Source organism: Notechis scutatus, chromosome 2 (genome assembly GCF_049901735.1).
Source record: "Notechis scutatus isolate UNSWTSFEM ecotype Mainland chromosome 2, rNotScu1.2, whole genome shotgun sequence".
In the NCBI taxonomy this organism is placed as follows: Eukaryota; Metazoa; Chordata; class Lepidosauria; order Squamata; family Elapidae; genus Notechis; species Notechis scutatus.
Window position 1 is genome coordinate 99,466,275 of NC_142010.1, and position 22,432 is coordinate 99,488,706.

General features: G+C 36.8%; 1 protein-coding gene across 1 annotated transcript in view; it reads left to right on the top strand.

Moving 5' to 3' along the window:
- ATP10B (ATPase phospholipid transporting 10B (putative)) overlaps window positions 1–22,432 on the top strand; it is a 139,697-nt gene that overhangs the window by 54,794 nt on the left and 62,471 nt on the right. The window contains exons 2-3 of the mRNA XM_087954181.1: window positions 9,003–9,293; window positions 12,043–12,237. Coding sequence (XP_087810307.1) covers window positions 9,022–9,293; window positions 12,043–12,237 — 467 coding nt within the window. The 5' untranslated portion in view covers window positions 9,003–9,021. The remainder of the gene's footprint in view (window positions 1–9,002; window positions 9,294–12,042; window positions 12,238–22,432) is intronic.

Here is a 22,432-nt window from a genome sequence, read left to right on the forward strand (position 1 = left end):
GCTCCATAATTTGCTTTGTAAATCTTTCTCCTCTCCTCCCCACCCCCACCCCAGTCTTTATTCAGCCCCAATATGTGAAACTGTTTTATTTGGTTGGACATTTTTAAATTTGGAGCTATTTTAATTGTTTGACAGACAGAAATTAATTTTCTAGTTGGCAAAAGAGAGAAAATTATCAGGATCCCAAAAATTTCAAAATTCCTCTTTAAAATAATATTTATATGTCATGTTGATTATTTTCTTGTTTGTTTGTTATTTGTGTATTTCTGCTTATTATTGTGGTAGATATAATGAAGACTGAAAGATTCATCAATGATGCATTAATGAATAATATTTTTAGACTGGATAAACATTTCAGATATGTGTATAGTCTCCTTCGAATAAAGCTCACTTCCTGCCGAGTACATAGATACCTTCAGGTTGTTTTTGATAACAATATGAATGTGGTTTGCTCAGAGGTGCTATTCATCAGATTCTGACCAGTTCTGGAGAACCGGTAGCGGAAATTTTGAGTAGTTTGGAGAACCAGCAAATACCACCTCTGACAAGAGATTTTACAGTATCCTTCCCCTGCCAGGCCCACCAAGCCACGCCCACAGAACCGGTAGTAAAAAAAATTGAATCCCACCACTGGGTTTGTTGTTCCCTGTAAGATTTATTTTTTCAGTTTCATAAGTCATTGTACCTGCATGATATTTCCTGTGGTTTTCTCTCCAACTACTAATCCTGTTTAGCTTTTTCAAGATCAGTCAAGGTCAGCCAGGCTGATAACATCTTGCAAACATAAAAATATTATTTCCTGCAATGACTCTCACAGTTTCAGTAGTATATATGTGCAGTAGAGTGCGTTCCTCTCACACCAATTACATGTGTCTTTCTCACTTCTCAAATATCTGAATCTGTAACATTCCAGCTCCATCTTTGCAAATCCAAGATTGGGCCACCGCATTTGGTAGAAAATTTTCATGGCTTTTTTTTTTTAATGGATTTGATTCCTAAAATCAGTGTATTGAGTCTGTAAACACCTCAAACACAACTTTCCCAAATGCAAAAAATGTCTGGAAATTTTAGCTGTGCCTACTCTGTTTTGATATTAACATCATAGTCCTGACAGCTCTCAGAGGCTGTTTTTCTTTTTGAAGTATGAGTCTTGACTATAGACAGATTGTCTGCTTTAGATCTAGTGGCAAAGATCACCCCAGAAAAAAATCAGAAGCTGAATGAAGCACCTTCAATTCTGATTCCAAACCTTCTAGCTAATTCTCAGTTGCCAACACCCAGATAGTTCTTATTCCTAGTGAATACAAGTATAAGGCCAAAACTAGAAATGTAACAGCAAAATCTCCTACAGGCACACAATCGCATTCTATTTTCTATATATAGACAATCCTTTATGTCAAAATAAGCTTTTGAAGGACCATATATTGGTACTCCTTCTCTAGTTCAGTCCCTCAAGATGCACTTTTGGAAATTGTAGAACCATACATTTGTATATGATGAAAGACCGCCTGGGTAAACAAATCTAACAAGTTGAATTGTGGCAATTTACCACAATTATAGATTAGTGGTAGTGCTCTTGATTTCTGCACACAGCTGGGGAAAACCAGCTTGAGTTGAAGGTTTCAGATGCCCTGTGATGTGTGAAAAACTACTGGTTCCAAGTGTCTCCAGTTGAAAGGTTTGTTTCAGCTGGCACCACTGATAGTTTTTAACTATGTATCTGGAAGCTGGCACTTGACTATTAGCCAAAAGCACTAATGTGAATGCTGATGAGAAATGAAAGGAGAAAGTACCCTTACAGCAGAGGTGGTATTCAGCAGGTTCTGACCAGTTCTAGAGAACCGCTAGCGGAAATTTTGAGTACTTCAGAGAACCGGCAAATACCACCTCTGATTGGAGATTTTACAGTATCCTTCCCCTGCCACGCCCACCAAGCCACGGCCACAGAACTGGTAGTAAAAAAAATTGAATCCCACCACTGCCTTACAGCTGGATAAGCAGCCCTCTAGGGTCATCTTACTAAAAGCTATGTATACAGAAAGGGAAAGCTGAAAGTAAACCTATTGGTGTAATTATTTGTTAAGTGGAATATGCTAAAGAACAGCTTGCATATAAAGTTTAGTCTTTGACTTTTAAAAAAAAAATAAGAAATCAAATAAGTGGTTCTCATATCTGGAACATGCTTAAGAATATACACAGATTTCTTCAGGATTGAACATTTCATTTCAACCGCATTGTATACTTGTTAAAATCTGTTGTATATCAGTCTGTTTCTGCATTTTCTGGAGGCATCTTATTGTCTAAGATTGAAGTAGAATATAGGAAAAAGTGGTTATATATAATGTGTGTTTGGGTGTGTACAATGTATATAGAGTCTGTTTTTGTGAGATGGGCGGCTATACAAATTTGATTAATAAATATCTTTTAATGTGGACTTTCGTAATTTTATACCTGTTGTTTTTGTATTTATTATTTTACTAAAAATTTCCGCTACCAGTTCTCCAGAATTTCAGTTTCTTTCTCTACCTTACATAACTGTGTTATAATCTAAGAGCAGAATTTCTTTGTCTCTGTATTATATTCATTGAAAAACCTGTAGTAATAACTATGTGTGTCTTGTAATGGATACTTTGGAGTACTTTTGGCAAAATAAACATGTGGTGAAAACAAATTTGGAACAAGGTTAGTTGAGTGAGTTTCTTAGCAAAATTGTGTAATTTAAATTGCTTTTGGACCTTAGAGACCATGTTCCAAATTTCTAGCTGTTTAATTTCTATGAAGTTAAGAAACCAGCAACTTACCTGATTATTGGCCAGTTCAACATGGTCAATCCAACTAAATAGAATGTTTCAATCTTAGAATTCAGACATTTGAAGACTATTAAAGTACAGAAACATCATACTGACATTGTTGAACCTATGATTTTCTCAGTTATAACATCCTGTCTGGCTAAAAAAACTAATCATCAGAAAGGATAAACTCAGAAAAATGTTTGATTTGTAACACTGGGGGTGGGGGAAATGTTGAAAATGCCTCAGACCACAAGGACAAATAATTCAGCACACCACATGAAGTAAAAATAGACAGGTCTATGAAAACATCAAAATTAAACTAAAGCTCAGACATTTTGGATAAAAAATTGCAGTGGGGGAATGCAATGCACTGCCCAATTGTTTCTGATTCCTATAATAATATGATTATTGCATTTGTGGAAACTGTACTTGCCTCCCAATTTTAAAGAAAATAAATCAATGCCAGAAATTTTGTGATATTTTGGATAAGATGGATGGAACATTCTTCTGGCAGTAAAAAGAGGACACATATCATAGGAGTCAGAAAGAATGGAGGCAGCACACTGCAGTTTCTGGATTTTGATATTCATTAGAGCTGCTGTAATGACTTGAACAAACTGGTTGAAAGAGAAACTGATTGCATGTGTTTACTTTTTTTAATAAAAGTGGTTTATTCATTTAATTCAATAGATGTTGATTTATCAAAGTGAGACTGATTTCATTTTACAAACACTGGTTTATCAAATGGCAGTTGACTGAATTATTACCAAAATAGTTTATAGAAGAGAGATTTGATTTCATTCTACAAATACAGGTTTATTAAAAATAGATTTTACTTCAAACAGGACCAAACCAAGATATAATCTAATCTTCAAAAAAAATTACTACTATTATTATACCACAGTAGATACCTCAGCCGCAAATAGAGTAAGGTGCAAAAGAATTATTTTATTTTATGCCTAAACCCAAATCAGGAATGGCATACAAAAAAATGGAACAAAAATAAAGGAGGCTAAAGAACTGTTTCAAAATTGTATCCTGTTATAATTATATAATCATTTATTTTCACCGCTCTGTCTTGTCTTCTTTCTTTGGGTGTGTCCATGCACACTCCTCAGAACATTACTTGCTTCTCAGAGTGATTGGCCTTCAAAAAAGAAAAAAATGTGTAAAAAGTAGACCTGAAATTGTACTGTATGAATAAAATGCTTTTGAATAACGAAGAGCTAAGTTTTTCCTGTCTTGCCCTCGTGCTTTCCCACTAGTGAGAAGAATGATTCTACATTTTTATCATGAGAATACAAAGACAACTGCATTATTTAGCAATTCTGAGTGAAATTCAATGCTTGGTTTTACCACCTTTTTGCTGTGATCGTTAAATGAATCACTGCAGCCATTAAGTAAATCACATGTTCATCAAGTGAATCCAGTTTCACCCATTGACATTGCTTGTTGGAAGTCCCCTGGGGATCATGTGACCTCTGGATGCTGCAACCATTGGAAATACCTGCTGGTTGCCAAGCAACGTGGCTGCAGGAACATTATGATGGTCATAAGTCATAAGTCACATTTTTCAGCACAGTCATGACTTTGAACAGTTATTGAACAAATGGTTGTAAGTCAAGGACTACTTGTACCTTGCTATGTTTTTTTTTTCTTTGTGTCTGCCTCTGCTTGCTGGTTTGTATTTTAATATCACAGAAACATTTCAAATAAAGATTGAGTGATTTCTGAAATATTTGAATCTCTTTTTAAAGCCACTTAGAGCATTTCCATACTTGAAATAGACCCACCATGTGAATTTTGTTTATATTTCCTCAGATGGAAGGGAAAAGGAATCACAGAAATGTAAAAAGTAAATAGTAACTTATAAAACCTTGAAGTCCCCTCAGTTATGGTAAGAAACATCGTGATAATGCCAGGAAACTATAACAGCCATCAGGTCTTGCTATGAGAAAGCAAGAGACTGGTATCAATAAATTCACAGCACCTCTCAGTTCAAATACTGTATGTATGAAAGTAGCAACAAATGGTCTAGTGCTTAAGGCACCAAGCTAGAAAGAAGGAAACTGTGCCGCTTTAGCCAGGAAAGCCAGCTGGGTGACTATGGGCCTACCTACCTCACAGGTGGTTGTTGTGGGAAAAATAGAAAAAAGAAGGTGTGTTGGATAGGTTCACCGCCTTGAGTTATTTGTAAAAATAATGATGGTGGCATGCAAATAAATAATAGAACTAGCACTTAGACATATATAGCGCTCCATAGTGCAAAATCAGCATATTGCCCCCAACAAGCTTGAGCCGGTTAGAATCAAATTCCTGGCAGTCTGAAGTACTGCATTCTAACCGCTGAACCACCACAGCTCTTACTTATTTTTATAAAAAATACAAATATAAAATAAAAATAATCTCAGTATCAAATCTATTGCCTACTAGATTTATTCAAAATGTGTGCTGTGCATCCATCGCTGCTTCTTTCTGCAAGTTTGTTTGGGAACAGATTATTTCCATCTGAATTTTGTGTGGCATTTGTCAATCTTGACATAAGCTAAGATAGAAATGATGTGGCTTTCGTGATCAAGCATTTGCCAGGACAGAGCATGTTAATTCCAGTATTCCCTCCAACTGGCTGAATTTTGGCTACAAGGTCCTCTTCCACATTGACTTCCACATGCAGGTAGCACCTTCCCTGTATTTAACTGAAAGAAAGAAGCCTAAATTCAGTAAATAAACAAATTTTGCAAAGCATTTTGCATAGTGCAAAATACATGCCTTTTAAAGTTTAAATACCTCTCCAGAATATATCTTTTTAAAAATATTATACTTATATTGTGTTCCCGTGGACACCATCTACTTAATACTTAATATATCATTAAATGCTCTAGCAGACTTTGATTTAAACAGCTGTTCCCAATGCTACTAATAGACTTACTTATTACATCTTCCCAAGTGAAAAAAAAGTCATCTAAATGTTCACCCATCTTTCTTAGAGGAAGAAATTTTATAATAATAAATCTTTTTCAGCTTTTATCACCACCACATTTTGATTATTCACCGAGGCACGGAGGAAGAAATAGAAGCAAACAAGAATTTTAAAGCAGTGCAAAAGCAGAATTGCCTGATGGATGAAACCAAGAGTCAATTTTATCCAGGAATTTATTTTGAGAAACAATTTCTAGATATTTCTGATCTTGATACCATCAAAAATATCAATTGACTTTTCTGACTATTAAAATGAATCTTAATATTTTGAATCAGCATGCCTCTGAATGCTAAATACCTAGGAGAAGCAACAGGAGAAATCTATTTTTCTCATTTCTACTTTAATCTGTTATTGCATTTAAAAAAAAAAAAAAAAAACCAATAGTTTTGTGCAGAATGACTTAGAAGCTGCAAATGCTCAGAAGCATAGCATAAAAGTGATATCCATCTTTTTTTTTAAATTTGTTTGTACCTTCCAATTAACAAACTAAATTTCATCCTAAATAGCTGGGATTCTGCATTTAGGTAGGAAAAGCAGATGCACAATTATAGACTAGTGGATTTCTGGCTTTACAGCTGTATATATAAAAAGCCACTAAGTGTCTTCACAAACCATAAGCAACCCATGAGTTAGAAATGGGATGACAATTAAATTCTCTGTAAGCTGCCAAAAGTTTTTCTGGTTATGTCAAGATAGCAATGTGTTTTATAAATAAATAAAAGTTTCAAAAATGGGCAAAACACAGTTCCAGCACAAAGCGGTTCTGAGTTTTAAAAAAAGAGGAGTTTTTCAAAACCTAAGACATGAAAAGCCAATGGGCATTTTAGCCTTTTCTTTTAAGTCTTTTCCATCTATTAGGGATTTTATGAGAAAAGTGATGAATAACTCACAGAGATCCACACCTTAATGTACCCACTAATAAATGAAGTTTTGGGTGCTTCAACACTGGAAGTTTTTTAGAAGATATTGGACAACCATTTGTCTGAAATAGTATAGGGCTTCCTGCCTAGGAAACTGGTTAGACTAGAAGACTGTGTTATTCTGTTATTCTGAAGGCTGAAATATATCTAATTTAATTCCCAATATTCTTTAATTTTCTTTTACTTGGCATTAAGTCTGATTAATGAGACTTTATGCATGACTATAATTTACTTGGTTATAGGCTGCTATTAAGGATTGAAGCATCTAGGTTCTGGCAGGAAAAGTATTCTATCCAGATTGCAAGTAGCAATAGTATCGCTTTTCTTGCTTTGTTCAACTGTCACCTGAACTACTCTTTCAACCATCATTTAAGGATTCTGTATCAAAAAAATGCAGTATGAGATTGACAAAGATGATAAGACATTGGGACATCAAGTGACACAAAGGAATTGGATACATTTATCTTGAAGAAAAGACAATGAAGAATTGACACTGTCTTCTAAAATCAGGCAATGTCTGTTACCTGGGACAGAAAAATCAGAATCAACAAGTTCAGATTAAAAGGAATTGTTTCAATCTCCCCTCTTCTGCATCTTGATAACTAAAAAGCTATCTGCTCTTGCAGGAATCTCCCACGTATGAGGGAAAAAAAACAGCTAAAACCAATTTTGTATATACAAGAAAGGGGCTTTTCAGTGGCCTCTGCAACATTTGTAGAATTCTTAACCCAATAAATTCTTCTAGTGTCAGTTTCCTGTTTTAAGGCAATGCTGAAAACGTTCCAGGAGGAAGGGATGCCTTCAACTGGATGTTGACTACTAATAACTGCCTGGACAAACCCTGAAGTCAGATTGGTAAAGTTTTTCAAAAGCAGTTGCCTTTGCCTCCTTCATGGGGCTGAGAATATGTCACTGACTCCAGATCTCCCGCTGGCTTTTTGCCTAAGTCAGGACTAGATTCTCTCATGGATCCCTTTTTTCTAGCCTGGTGCCTTAACCTTTGCACCAGACTGGCTCTTCTGGATTTAACTGATTTTATTACCCTTCTGGTTAATATTTTAAAAGTTTCAGACATCTACATTTCATTTTGTTCTCTTTATCCTGGTGTAAAATGCACTCTATATTTTAAATTGTGTGTTGTTTTAATTTGCTTTTCCAAATGCTTTTTAATCAAAAAGACGAAGTACATTTCAAGAGATGAAAAAAACCTGTGGCTGATTACTTTTCTCCAACTCATAGCAATCCTTCTCAGTCCTTTTGTATCCAAAACTCAGTTCTTACACTAGTAAAATAGAAACGGATGAGAGAAACAGCTGGTCTTTGAATGAAAATACAAAGAAAATATAAAGATCTCTACAAACTATAGGTTTCCAGGACAGTATCAATTTCAAATGAGATACACATTTTATACAAAAGTGAAAGAGTTAGAGGCTGCCTAAAATGCTGGCTTTAGTGGTAAAAGGTTACACCACAACTCAGAGATTATGTTTCCAGGCTTCCAAATTCCAAATGTCTGCCATGTGTCCTGATTGCATCAGGGTTTAAAAATTAACAAGAAAGCTGCTGAGGTATCATTAGGGCTTTGGTTAGAGGTTTAAACCATTGACTGTCTATGTTTTCATCTGTTGTAGAGAGTTGAAACTGAAATACTGAGTATTCAGGAGTGGGTTGGATTTAAAATAATAGATGAGCACACTCTGTGTGACTATGGGATGTACTTGCTGCTTACAAGGCCCAGGTGTGTGTAGTAAGTTGTAATTATCCTTGCTTTTAATTTTTCCCCTCCAGGGAAATGATCTTCTAAGCAACTGTTTAACCCTTTCTTATCACAAAGGGTTTTTCTAACAATAAGGACAAAAATGAATATCAGATTATATTTCTCTCTGTTTTTGCTTTTTCCTATATTCTCTGCCCCGCCACCAACCTCGCTCCTTTCTTCGAACAACAAGGAGGCAAAGAGAGCAGAGCTTCATTCAGATAGAAATTTCTCTACATGTTCATTGCACACAGCAAGCCAGGTGGGATTTCCCCTTAGGTTGTCAAATGTCAGTATCTGCTATGACATAGTTCACTGTGTTTGTTTGCTCTATAAATCATTTAGTTATGAAGGTTGCAAGTAATTCTGTGTGCCTTTCATCATTTCCTGCCTAGTTAGCCATGTGTTCCTCTTTTGTTTCTTGGGAAGCATTTTTCTTGGACAGGGTAGCCTTTCATGCAGCAGGTGCCATGTGAATTCGGACACTAATAAGAAATGCATTCACTTCCAGGCTAGAATTGTTTTTCAGCTCCTGTTCTGCATTTGTGTTTCAGACATCCCCTATCTGTGACCATGACTTTACCAGTTGACTCAACTACGTACCATTGGCAATGGCCAAAAGAAGAAAGTTCACAGCTGGAATCAACCCCTCTCTTATCCTCTGACAAACCGAGGCAGAACCAGAAACACAACTGGGACAGATGGAGGATTGTCTTTCCTAGTAATGCTAGATTTCAAAAGGAGTTGGAAAGAGTCCTGAAGACATATTGCAAAAATGGGATACGAACCACAAAATATACTTTGCTGACCTTTGTACCCCAAAATCTCTTTGAACAATTTCACAGGTATGAAAATGCACCATTTCACAGGTATGAAAATGCACCATAAGAAAACCACAATAATGGTTAATTTTATATCTGTTTTCAGTAAATGGAAGAAAAGTATTCAAAAAAAAGAGTCATACAAAAAAGCATATCATGCCTTTAGAGAGGTAAGAATCAGAATGTTATTGCAGATTTCAAGCTCCTCCTTTGGATTGTCATCAAATGTTTTCCATTATATAAGTCAGGAACAGGCAACACAGCATTGGCACACACAATAATATTCACCAGTGTTTCACAACCTTGATAAGTTTAAAACATGTGGATTTCAACTCAGTCAGCATGCCAAGATATAGAAACACTGATGTATATGATTTTCCTACATAGCACCAAAAATTACAATAAAATAAAATTTAAAAATAACCAAAATGTTATGAGATTTTAAGTGACAATGCCGAAACCTTGAAAGATTTAAGCTAGATTTTGATCTATTCAAAGTCTCTCTATTATAGATCTGATTGACATCTGATATTCAATGAACTAAAAGTGGGAATTATTTATACAGTGTATAAATACTGTATATTAGAAAGAGTGCAGAGAAGAGCAACAAAGGTGATTAGAGGACTAGAGGCTAGAACGTATGAAGAATGTTTGCAGGAATTGGCTGGGTGTAGTTTAATGAAAAGAAGTACTAAGGGTGACATGATAGCAGTGTTCCAATATTTGAGGGACTGCCACAAGGAAGATGGGATCAATCTATTTTCCAAAGCACCTGAAGGCAGGACAAGAAGTGATGGATGGAAACCTATCAAGGAAAGAACCAACTTAAGTCAAAGGAGAAAGTTCCTGACAGAATAATTAATCAGTAGAACGAATTGCCTCCAGACATGGTAGGTGCTTCATCACTGGAGGTTTTTAAGAAGAGAATGGACAATATTTGTCTGACATGGTATAGCAGGGATCCCCAACCTTTTTGATGCCGCGGCCCGGTACCGGCATCAGCTGGCGCCACGGCCCGGTACCGGCATCAACTGGGCACCGCCATCTTTTGACGAAAAAGTGCTTCCGTTGACCTCAACGGAAGCACTTTTTCGTCAAAAAGATGGCGGCGCAGCGCTTCGTGAGCTTTTTCTGGTAGAAATGGCTTTCTACCCGAAAGCTCATCGAGGCGCTACGCCGCCATCTTTTTGATGAAAAAGTGCTTCCGTGAGCTTTCTACCCGGAAAAGCTCACCGAAGCACTTTTTACCAAAAAGATGGCGCCGCCAGCAACCAGCGGCCCGGTAAGAGTTGTTCCGCGAACGGTATCGGTCCAGCGGACCGGTATCGGTCCGCGGACCGGCGGTTGGGGACCCCTGTGGTATAGGGCTTCCTGTTTAGCAGGGGATTGGAGGTCCCTTCCAACTCTGTTATTCTGTTCTGTTCAGTGTATTAGAGTGGAATCTAATACTCCTCTTTGGCATCATCTGTGGATGTGTGAGGAAAATTCACCTTCTCCCCCCTCCATACACACATACACACACTCTAACATTTGTTTAAAGAAAGTCAGAAGAAAATCCATATCTCATGGGGAAGACTGCGGAAGGGAAGGATTGAATCCAAGTCCCTTTGTGCAACAGGAAGTCACACAAGCAACACTGAATTCCATATTTAGATATGGGCGATGATTTATAAAATGAATAATAAGGGACAGTCCAATAGCATTTTAAAGAGCAGCTCATTTAGTATGACATGAGATACTACGCAATCTTTTCTCGGGCTATTTGAACAATAGATTGTGATGTGTGTTAGACATTGCCTAATTCCAGTGTGTTGGGAGAGGCTTGGTGATTCATTTGGGAGCTATAAATAACACTTCTTTAAGTAACTAGATGGTCCAGATCCTCAGGAAGCTATTCTAAGCACCCTTCAGAAGAAGCTTTAATTAAATTCATCTGACCTGTGAAATTATAGACTAGTCTTGAGCAGCCCGGTCATAGCAACTGGGTCATGACAAAGCAGCTATACATTTTCTCTGGTGGAGTGGATCATCCAAAATAATTGAAAACCATCCCAAAACCTGCCTGGGAAATTGAAATTGAAGCCATGAAGCTCTGCCTGTGGCTGTCAATAGTCTGTAGGTCAACATTTATATGGCTTTAATCTGCATATAGTTTTTCATTTGGGCATAAGAATGTTCTTCACATTGTGAAGGGAAATAACAGAATAACAGATACTTGGGGGTTAGGGATATACACACACATACATATACATATACATATGCATATGTGTGTGTATGTGTGTATGTATGTATGTATGTATGTATGTATGTATGTATGTATGTGTATATATTTAATTATATAATTATATAATTATTTGGCTCACTAGCTCACTGTTTGAGCACTCTAGTTCCTAACAGGCCACAGATGGATACCAGTCTTTGGCCCAGGGGTTGGCAACTCTGCTGTACACCATCTTGCCTATTTCAACCCTGTCCACACAGATGCTACAGCTGACTTCCCACTGTGCCACAAAGTAACTTATCTCAATTGAGTCTAATATTTCATGCAAAATCACTCTGCATGGTTAGTGTGGTTCAGTGCATGATGGAAACACAAAAATTTAATTTGGTTTAACCATGGTAAATGCATTCCATAGGCATAGTTTTTGGACAGAGTTAAGTTTAGCCATTAAAGCAAATGAACAAATAAGGGATTGATTGATCTCATTGCCTCAGCAGAACAATAAGAAAGATGATGAATGTAACAACTCCATTAATGATTCTATCTTTTTAGGTTGGCCAACATTTATTTCCTCCTCTTGGTGATCATCAACTGGTTCCCACAACTGGAAGTTTTTCAGAGGGATATAACAATGGTACCTTTAATTGCTGTGCTTTTAGCTATAGCAGTTAAGGATGGCACTGAAGATTATAAGAGATACAAACTGGATCAGCAGATCAATTCTTCTAAAACAAAGGCATACAATAAGTAAGTCTACAAGTTGTCATTATCTTATTATTACTGATATCCCTAACCCATCCCTCATATTGATGTAAGCAATAAACTATCAAAATAAAATTTGTGGCAGAAGATAATTTTATCTTTATAATATTGCTGCAATTTTGTTGGTGTATTCAATTTCCTGTTAAAAATTGTACCTCAAACATCAATTATGATGATTATCACAAAATTCAATCTTACTGTTATGCTACGTTTATTTGGATTTGGATTATGCCATGGTTATTTGAAGTATGATTTATTTCACATAAGCAATCGTATAATATACCTGGTTTTAGCTTATTGCTTTCAACAAATTCAGCCAATTCAGGTGGTCTCTTTAATCATCCATAATTAAAGCATGGTTTAGGGTAATGTGTGAAGCCATTCTACAGGTACTCCTCTTTCCATCAGAAAAGAATATATCTCCATTCCTTTGGACATTGCTTTGAATAATGTTTTGACAGTGCAGACAGCAAGCATTTTGAGGAACGGCATACAAATTATGGAAAACAGTGTACCAACAAGTTGCTCTGCATGTAATTTTCATGCAGAGAAATGTGATTGCTTGGAGTTGTTGTTTTAAATTTCAAGTATTTATAATTATAAAGGCCATATAATCCATACATATCTAAGATTCAAATAAGAGGCCAGTGAGCTTCTATCTTCTAGTTTATACTATTCAGAAAGTTTCAGTGTCATTGTACAGCCGAGAAAAAAAAAATCCAGATCAACAGCAAAGCAGGCACTAGGACCCAGGATCACTATTTTTAATGGCAGCAAAACTGGTTTGCAGAAGGATGACACCTCTGTGTTTCAACAGGTGTTGACTAAAACAAGCAAAAGCAGTTGGCTCAATTAAATGCAGCCTGACACTTCTCCCTGGAATAAACCAACTGGAATAGTTTGTGTTTTAATTCTTTAAGTGTAGCTTTGAAGGGGCAGGAAGATGTTGAGGAAATGTGCTCAGTAACATTCCTACGGGATATACATTGGTTCAGAAGACCGTGCTGCCAGAGCGTTGTCTCAGAGACTGAGAGTGTGGAATCTGTGACGAGAAGGAAAGGGAAAAGAAATGAAGAAACTAAACGAGTTGTGCTGTCGAACTTGCTCTTCGAAGCCAAGTGGAAAGAAAATCCAAACAGACATTGTACAGGCAACAAAATCAAGACCACCCGATACACATTCTTGTCTTTTATCCCTAAAAATGTTTTTGAACAGTTTCACCGCTTTGCCAACATATATTTTGTGGCCATCGTTGTTCTTAATTTCGTGCCAGTAGTCAATGTCTTTGAGCCAGGAATATCTGTGTTGCCTGTCTGTGTTATAATGGCCATCACTGCTCTTAAAGATGCTTGGGAAGACTTCCGGAGATACAAGCTGGACAAGGAGATCAATAGCATGGGCTGCCTAGTATACAGCAGGTAAATACCTTTTGGGATGTACTTTGGGGAGGTTTCAGAAGCAACTTTAATGAGCCTTCAAATATTATCCGATATTATTTAGTACTAATGCATCTTTGGTTTAAATAATCTAGTGAGATTTTTTCTAGTAAGCCCACCCAGGTTGCTTTCTTCTGCTTCTTTCCCTGTTCCAAATTAAACTTATGTGATGTATCATAGAGATGCAGTGTCCATTGCAAAGACAATACCCAAGAATTGAGTTTATACCTTTGGCAATTTCAGTTTTTCCTCCTTTCTAAATGATTCCCAACGTGTTTTGTTTTTGTTTTGTTTTGTTTTTTCACAGCTATTGTATACATAGTGACCCTTTTATATCGCTGATCAGATTGCTAGTCATAACCTTTAAACATTTAAGTAAAATCAGAACAGTGAGCAAAATATGCGTACAGTTTCTGTAATACGTTGAATAGCCTATCTCTTGGTTTTTGAAAAATGATACCTGTGCTGCTGTCATCATTTACTGAACTGTCAAGTTTTGATAATCATGTTTCTTTTCTTACAACCATTGTAAAGGTAATATTTAACATATAATTATTGTTAGCATTCAGTTTATTATTAAATTTCTGTTCTTAATTTCTTGGCCTAAAGGAGAACTATTGAGGAAGCTAAAATTTTGCATGGGGACGCTAGCCCAGTTCAGACACCACAATCAAACCACAAAACAACCACCAGAGATATCCTTAAAGCCTCAGAGTTTCCTTCTCCTCCTTCCTTCATCCTTCTGGTATTACAATTCCTTGTCTCACTTCCTTGGCCACCATACTTTGTCACCCACACAAAATAAGGTCAATGATGATTCACACAACTTTACAGTACTTTACAAACATACTAGAATTCAAAACCAAAAATTTGAACTGGGTTACTTATGCTGCCTTACAGATAGCAAATGAGATTTTTTTTTCCCAAGTTTGGTTGTAATTTACCTATTTTACCTATAAACTATGAAGAATCAAGAAGAGAAGTTGAATTTGAATTTGTCTGAGTGAACTACTGAACCATGTGAGGAACATTTCATCTTTAGCTATGGACCCTGAAGTCATGATACAGATCTATATTATTGTCCCTATTAGTGGTCAATCTTATACAGGTTGGCACAGATCCATATTATTGTCCCTATTAGTGGTCTTAGAAATAGGAAAAGAGAATTTTATTACTATCTGTACCTTTTTTCTGAGTTTCTAAAGAATGGAGAAGTGTTAATCTGAATTTTGCCCCATGTCTCTAACATTTCTATCTCTAACTTCAACTCCATATCCTGCTTTAAATTTAGATTAACTCACTAAATTCCAAATATTTTCCTAGGCCTCCCAGTCTCTGTAGCATAAATATGCCACAGGATTCTCTTTTTTGGCTAATAGGCCAATTTCTTATATATTTTAGTAAGGTTGGGACAGCATTTCCATGGGCATTTACTATAAAGGCTTTGTTTCTTTGCAAGGTTAGAATATCCAAACTGTGGCTTTCCGTGATGCTTAGCTATGGGTAGAACCTTCTTTGTTACCATTTGTCATCTGAACAGCAAGTTGGCACAAGTATGGAACTAAATTTCAGATAAAAGTCTAGGAAATGATAGTGTACATGATATTTGAGTACCATACTATTAGACAAGATCTGTTTCCTTGCCACATAAGAGAAAAGTAAAACAAATATTTTCTTCAATAGCAACAAATTTTGATAATTTTCCCCTTACTCAGATTTGCCTCTGGGCTCTGACTTAAACTCAAAATTAGAGGAAGCTGAACTAGAAGAGGGGAACTGCTTTCCCTAAGGCAAGTGATGAATTTTGGCTAGTTGGACAGGGGCACTTAGTTTATTTCCTGGTGCCACTTAGAACTTTCCATACTTTCGGAAGTGGAAGGATTTAAAATAAATAAAAATAAAACTAAGATGATAGTCAAATCTGTACAACAAAACAGAAAGTAGAATTAGAAAACATAATGGGACTGCAAATAATAAAAAAAGGTGAAATACCTGGGAATTTGGATATCACCCAGATGTTCATCATTAAAAGAGGACAATTATGTTAAACTGGTTAAGCAAATCAGAAAAGAATTGGAATTATGGGCCAAATTGAAACTATCTATATTACGAAGAATAGCAACGTTGAAAATGAATACCAGAATTAATATATCTATTCCAAATGATTCCAATTAAATTAGGGAAATCTTTTTTTACAGAACTAAATAAAATGACATCCAAGTTTGTCTGGTTGGGCAAGCGGCCACGTATTAAAATGAAACTATTACAAGATAATAGGAGCAAAGGTGGTCTTGGACTACCAGAATGGGAGCTTTTACCAGGCAGCGGTGTTGAGCTGGATTAAGGATTGGGTTAAATTAAGAGACAAGAGAATCTTAACATTAGAAGGACATGACCTCTTGATAGGTTGGCATGTGGGAAAACAAAAGTAATATACATACCTATTTCAATCAACACCGAATAAGAGATTCATTGATTACAATTTGGAAAAAAATCAAAGGTAAATACTATATGGAATTCCCACAATGGTTGTCAACCATGGAAGTCATAAAACATCCAAATAGATTAGACCTACGGAAAATGGTAAGCTATGAAGAATTATTAGCTAGTCAAGGGAAATTAAAATCAAACCAAGAACTGAAGGAAAATGGAATTATAATCAATTGGTGCCCATATTTGCAAATTCAAAATAAATATAAAAAAGACTCAAAGGATTTTGGATTTGACAAAGGGCAGAACCAATTAGATAAAATATTAATGGGACTGGAACAAATACTTATAACTAAAATATATAAATATTTATTAGATTTCAAAATGGAAGAGGAAATAGTCAAAAGTACTATGATTGCATGGGCACAGAATTTTGGATACACTATAGAATTAGAGGAATGGGAGAAAATATGGAACATAAATTATAAGTTAACGGTATCTGCAGCATACAAAGAAAACATATATAAAATGTTGTATAGATGGTATTTAGCTCCAATGAGATTGGCAAAAATCTACTCCAACATGAGTCCCATATGTTCGAAGAGCAAAAAAAGTTGGTGGTACATTTTATCACACGTGGTGGATGAAGCCAGGACATACTGGATTCAAATTAAAAATTGGTTAAAAGAGATCACTGGCTATCAGATTGAGCTCAGACCGGAATCCATCAAAGAAAGATTACCGAAAGAAGTAAAATACTTAGTGTTACATATTACAACAGCTGCCAGAATAGCCTTTGCGCAGGTATGGAAAACACCAAATACCCCCAATGAAGAACTAATAATACACAAAGTAATAGAAAGTGCTGAGATGAATACGCTAACAATGAAATTGAAAGAAAAAGACGACTCTGAATTCTTTACAATTTGGAACAATTGGCATAAATGGCTAACAAACAGAACCCAAGAAGTGAAACAAAAATGTTAATTGAAACAATCCTTAAGAAAATAAAATAAAATTTTATATAAAAATTATATAAAGATATAAGAACAGTAATTATAGCTAAAGATATTATTTAGTAGTAGACAAATGCAATATAATGTATTATGATATTTAAACCAAAATCCTGTATAGATGCCAAGAACGTTGTTGATACCATGATGTTTTACAATGTAAAAAAAGAAAATTAATAAAAATATATTTAAAAAAAAGAACTTTCTATACTTCCAGATGGTAGTCACTTGGAATTTTCCATGTTGCTGCCCTTCAACATTTCCATGAAGATATGTGCTATTGGTGCATCAATCTTACTTGCCTTGATGTATCAGAACACCTTGAATTTAGAAAATTGTTTGGGTTTTTTTAAATTTCAGGTGACAAAGGAATATATCAAATCATTATTTTTCTTTAAAAAATTATATTAGCTACAAGAAAAACTTGTGAAAAAAGTTGAAAGTTTGTAAAATGGATGAGATCCTTTATAATTGTTTTTAGCAGGAGTCTTCTATCACCTTTTCTATCAGGTCAGGTTTAAAGGTTTATTTAAACTGTGCTTCTCATAGCTTGACTACTTTACTGTTCACATATCCTGGATCTGTTTGGAATACAAGAATTTTTCACACACTGCTACAATATTATGAACTGGGATCCACAGAATGCCAGTTGGATTCATCTTATATATTTCTTATCTTGACATTTTCCTGGCAGATGCTTCGAATGAAAGTGCTTCTATAAACTTAAGATCATTTCTTCACTGCTTTTATAAAAAGAAAGTTTATTTTAGTTTTGTTCCTAGTCATTCCTCCTTATAAGCAAAAAACCTGAGGCCTAACATCACAGCACCAAATAGGAAGTATTTTATTTCATTTTATGTTATTATTTTATTTATTAAATTTTTATGCTACCCATTTCCCTTGTAAAGTGACCAGTTTCTTACTATTTATATCTAACACTGTGAAGTACTTGGGCTTATTTTACACGGTTGCAGCTAGTTCCTAAACCAGAGCCTCTAATGTTTAAGACAAATCTTCACAGGCTATTGTGAGATTTCTCTTAGAAAAGCTTGTTGATGTCTTAATACCATATCTTTAGCTGATCTTGAAAGTTTACTTTGCAAAAGGCTAACCAAGGCGTCATCTTAAATGGAATTGATTTGCATAATGTTATTAATAAACATGCTGCAACACTGAAAGAACTCCAGGCAATGAATTAATGGAGGTATAATATTTATCAGGGAGACAGGCTCTTACTTCTTCTTGCCAAAACTTCAATTTACGTGCAATTCCTTTATTAGAAAAGCCAGGTGCCTCTTCAATCAGAAGAGTGTGTCTACCACACCTTTTGGTTCCAGTGCTTTGTATAATGCAGGTTTTGGAGAAAGGTTGTTCTCCCAATAGACAATGAATGTTTGAATGTACATATCTATAGAAGATTTTTTTCCACATCTAAGCATATGACCAAACTGTTCCTGAAGACATCACACTTATTTTGAACATTGATTTTGCTCATTACACAGAAAAAGGGAATGCTAGCAACACCCTTCTTCACAGTGTTGGTCATGTTAGGCTGGATTTAAATTGTCTTCACAGATTCCTACTGGTTGTGCTTTTCAGTCATCTGGAGAAGGAGAAAATGTAGCACTAACAGGCAATCTTTTGCCACATGTCCTAACCCAAGCAAGACTGCAAGGAATATAAAGAAAATCAGCCTAATATGATCTATGCTTTCTAAAAGCACAGTTCTAAAATGATCAATTCTTTTTGGGAAGAAGAAAGGGAGAGTCATTCATTTGGACCTGACTGGACTTGGGCAAAATGCATTGAATCAGAAGTAGATCCAACCCTCTTTCATAAATCCAGGTTGGCAACAATCAAATTATGGATATAAAATATATGGGATGGGATCCACTCAGTCCAGTATGAGAACTACTTTATAGGCAATCACCATCTTCATTTCCTATTAAACATTTCTAGCTTTGAGACACTGTAAATTTCTTGAAAATGCAAGAAGCAAAATTAAAGAAGCCAGATGGAACAAAAAGTACATGCCCTAAAATAAAATAGTTATAAAATGAAAACCATGACGTAGTTCTCTACACTATCTACCCCTATTTCCAACAAAACTCAAAATAATAATAATCAGTATTATTGTTTGGTATAGCGTAATGGTAATCACTACCAAAACAGCATGTAGAGAGCTTTATGGAAGCTTCATGTTGAAATATATACATCAAACTAAACATAATATGATTTTATTTGATCTTAATATACAATATGCTCTCTCAACTCAGCCATTGTTGCTGGTTTTTGGTTTCATGCATTGTGCAATCTAGATCAATTGTGATATGCTCACAACTAATCCTGAAAAAGGAAGATAATAAAGGAAGTTAAATTCATGAGAACTCAGGGGCAAGGCTGCATTCCTCAATGAAGATTATAAAATTGTTTTAATCTGGTTATCGTTTTAAACCATACTGGTTGTCCTGTATCGTTATTTGCACTGGGAGTAGGCTTTAGAATTACTTTTTTTTTCTAATAGAATATTGAGAACTAGAAGCTAGAGTTCCATTCTTATATGGTAGATTGTTTCCAGAAAGCAACATTGAAGACTTTTGCTCTAATGGCCTGAAAATGTCAGCGTAATCATTCCACTGTAAATTAATGTAAATTGTCTTAGGTACTTCAATATAAAGCAAAAAGAGTTGGGTTTACCATGAGAAATCCAAAATTTTATTAGGCTAACTGAAAGTGTACAAATTCTGAAAGTTCAAAAATTCTGCCAGCTAATATATAGATTACATTTCTTCTTTTCATTTATTTGATTGGATTGCAGGAAATGCCCAGAAAGTGTCTAAAAACAGTAAAGAATTGGAGAAATATACAATTGAAATGTAAATAAATGTTTTCTTTGACCAGGGAACTAGTGTTAAATGTTTTCTCAATTATCTTGTGTTTCTCATTTGGGAGTCGATATAGAGTTTAGGGTGTTACCGTGTTTCCCTGAAAATAAGACTGGGTCTTATTTTCTTTTGACCCCCCCCCCCAAAAAAAAAACAGCTAGGGCTTACTTTCAGGGAGGTCTTAATTTTTTTGAGGTGCAGGAGGTGGCAAGCACAGTCATCTCATGACTGCTCAGCCCCTTAACTACGGCCTGCAGATCAGCTGAGCCAGTGAGGCCTGGGAGTTCTGTCTCTTCGGGTGCCTGGAGATGTTTCCAGCACACTTGCCAGCCCTAGCCCTGCCCCTGGCACCAGGCAACCTTGCAGCCAAGGACCCCTCTCTTCTGCAGCTCACCTTGTGGCTATGCAGCAGATAACGACCATGGTTTATGTTCTGCCAGGAGAGAAAGAGGAAGGGAGGGAGGGGGAGAGAGAGAGGGAGGGAAGGAGAGGGGGGGAGGGAGAGAGAAATGGCAGAGAGGAAACCCTTTCAAACAGCATTGCCTGCCATTCTTGTTATTCCCCTCCACTGTTTCTTTCTCTCTCGTTCTCTCATTCTCTCTCTCTCACACACACACAGACATTTGATGGCTTGAAAGGGACAGGCTGTGCTTTGCTTGTACCTTAAGCATGCACTTCCCACAATCTTGTCTCTCTTTTCATCCTTTTCTCAAGCAGCAGCACTCGGGGAGAGGTGGGGGAGCCGATTCCTATGGGCCACATGGCTTTCTGCCTCATCGTAGCAGCAGCCTGAGCAATGCCTGAGCTCCAAGCCTGATGGAGCACAAACCGTGGTCACCGCCTGCTCCATAGCCATAGGTTGAGCTGTGGAAGAGAGGAACCCTTGGCTGCAAGGTTTCCTGGTGCCATGGGCAGAGCTAGGGCTGGCAAGAGTGTGTTAGAAACATCTCCAGGTGCCCGAAGAGTCAGAATTCCCAGCCCTCACTGGCTCAGCTGATCCACGGGGCATGGTTAAGGGGCTGAGCAGCCATCAGGTGTCTGGGGAAGGGAAGGGAAGGGCTGCCTCCTGTGCTGGCCATGACCCCTCCCCCCCCCCAATTTCACTAGGCTTATTTTGGGGTAGGGTGTATGTTAGTCCCACCCCAAAAAATCAGGCTTATTTTCAGGGCAGGTCATATTTTCAGAGAAACATGGTATTAGATTTAGATTAGATTCATCTGGGCATGAAACATACTTTGTTATTTTAAATGGATAAACCTTTTCAGTCACAGAACTAGCCCAATGATAATGACTTCTGCCTTGGAAAAAAACTGTTTTAGATTACCATGATGCACAGTAGATGGGGCTTCTCTTGAAGGAATTTGGAGGTTTCAGATAGTAACAACATGGCATCTAGATTGTTTCTTACCACATGGAACCTACCTTGTTTTTAACCTGTTTGGTTACTTGTGGTCTCCTAAATAAAATTCCAGGTGCTGGTGTTGAATATATAAAGCCCCATACAACCCATGAACACAGTTCTTTCTGCCTTGTCTATCATGAAGAGTGAAAAATGTTTCTCCAAGTGTTTCTTCTCTTATAATATTCACATATCATTAGTTATCCTGGTTGTAGAAAGCCATTTTAAGGAGTATTTACTTGCTACCTGGTACACTGAGTTTAAAATGCCAATTTTAATTAATCGGCTCAGGGCTTTTTGGTAAACTGTCAACAGATTATATCCAGATATGTCAGTACACTATATGTATTTCCTAATTGATGGGTTCAGGGCCATAGCAATAGCATTTAGAACATATATATTACCCCATAGTGCCTTACAATATTCTCTAGATGGTATATAACGTTAGCATTATTTACATATTGTCCCCAACAATTTGGGTCCTCCTTTTACTGACCTCAAAAGGATGAAAGGCTGAGTCTACCTGTTGGGCTCACGATGGAATCTATGAGCCCAACATTCAGGCAGGGTGTCCCAACGATCACTAGCCGACTCTCTCTTCATTTTCGTGGCGGAGCTCCTACACTAGCCAAGACGACACCGATAGAAGCGACACTGATCAGCGTCGATACTGCGGCTGCATGAACCTGAGTGAAGCCCAAAAGATGGACTCACAGCTGTTTGGCGGTTTCGGTGTGATAGTTGGAGTGTGCTGAGAGGAGCGGCAAAATGCAGGAGCACTGTTGGCATGGGGCTTACCAATAGTCTGAGACTATTGATTGTGTGTGCGAGGTGTTGGGAGGTGTAAGTGGTGGTTTGGATTAGGCAGCATTAGGTGCGGGGTGGGGGCGATGTAGGGAAGGGCAGATGTAGATGATAGGTTTGGTTATGTGTAAAGTAGGTGTAAGGTGGAGGTGCGGGTAAGGAAAGGCAGATGTAGGTTAGTGGGTGGGGTTGAAAGATAACTATAATAGGTGC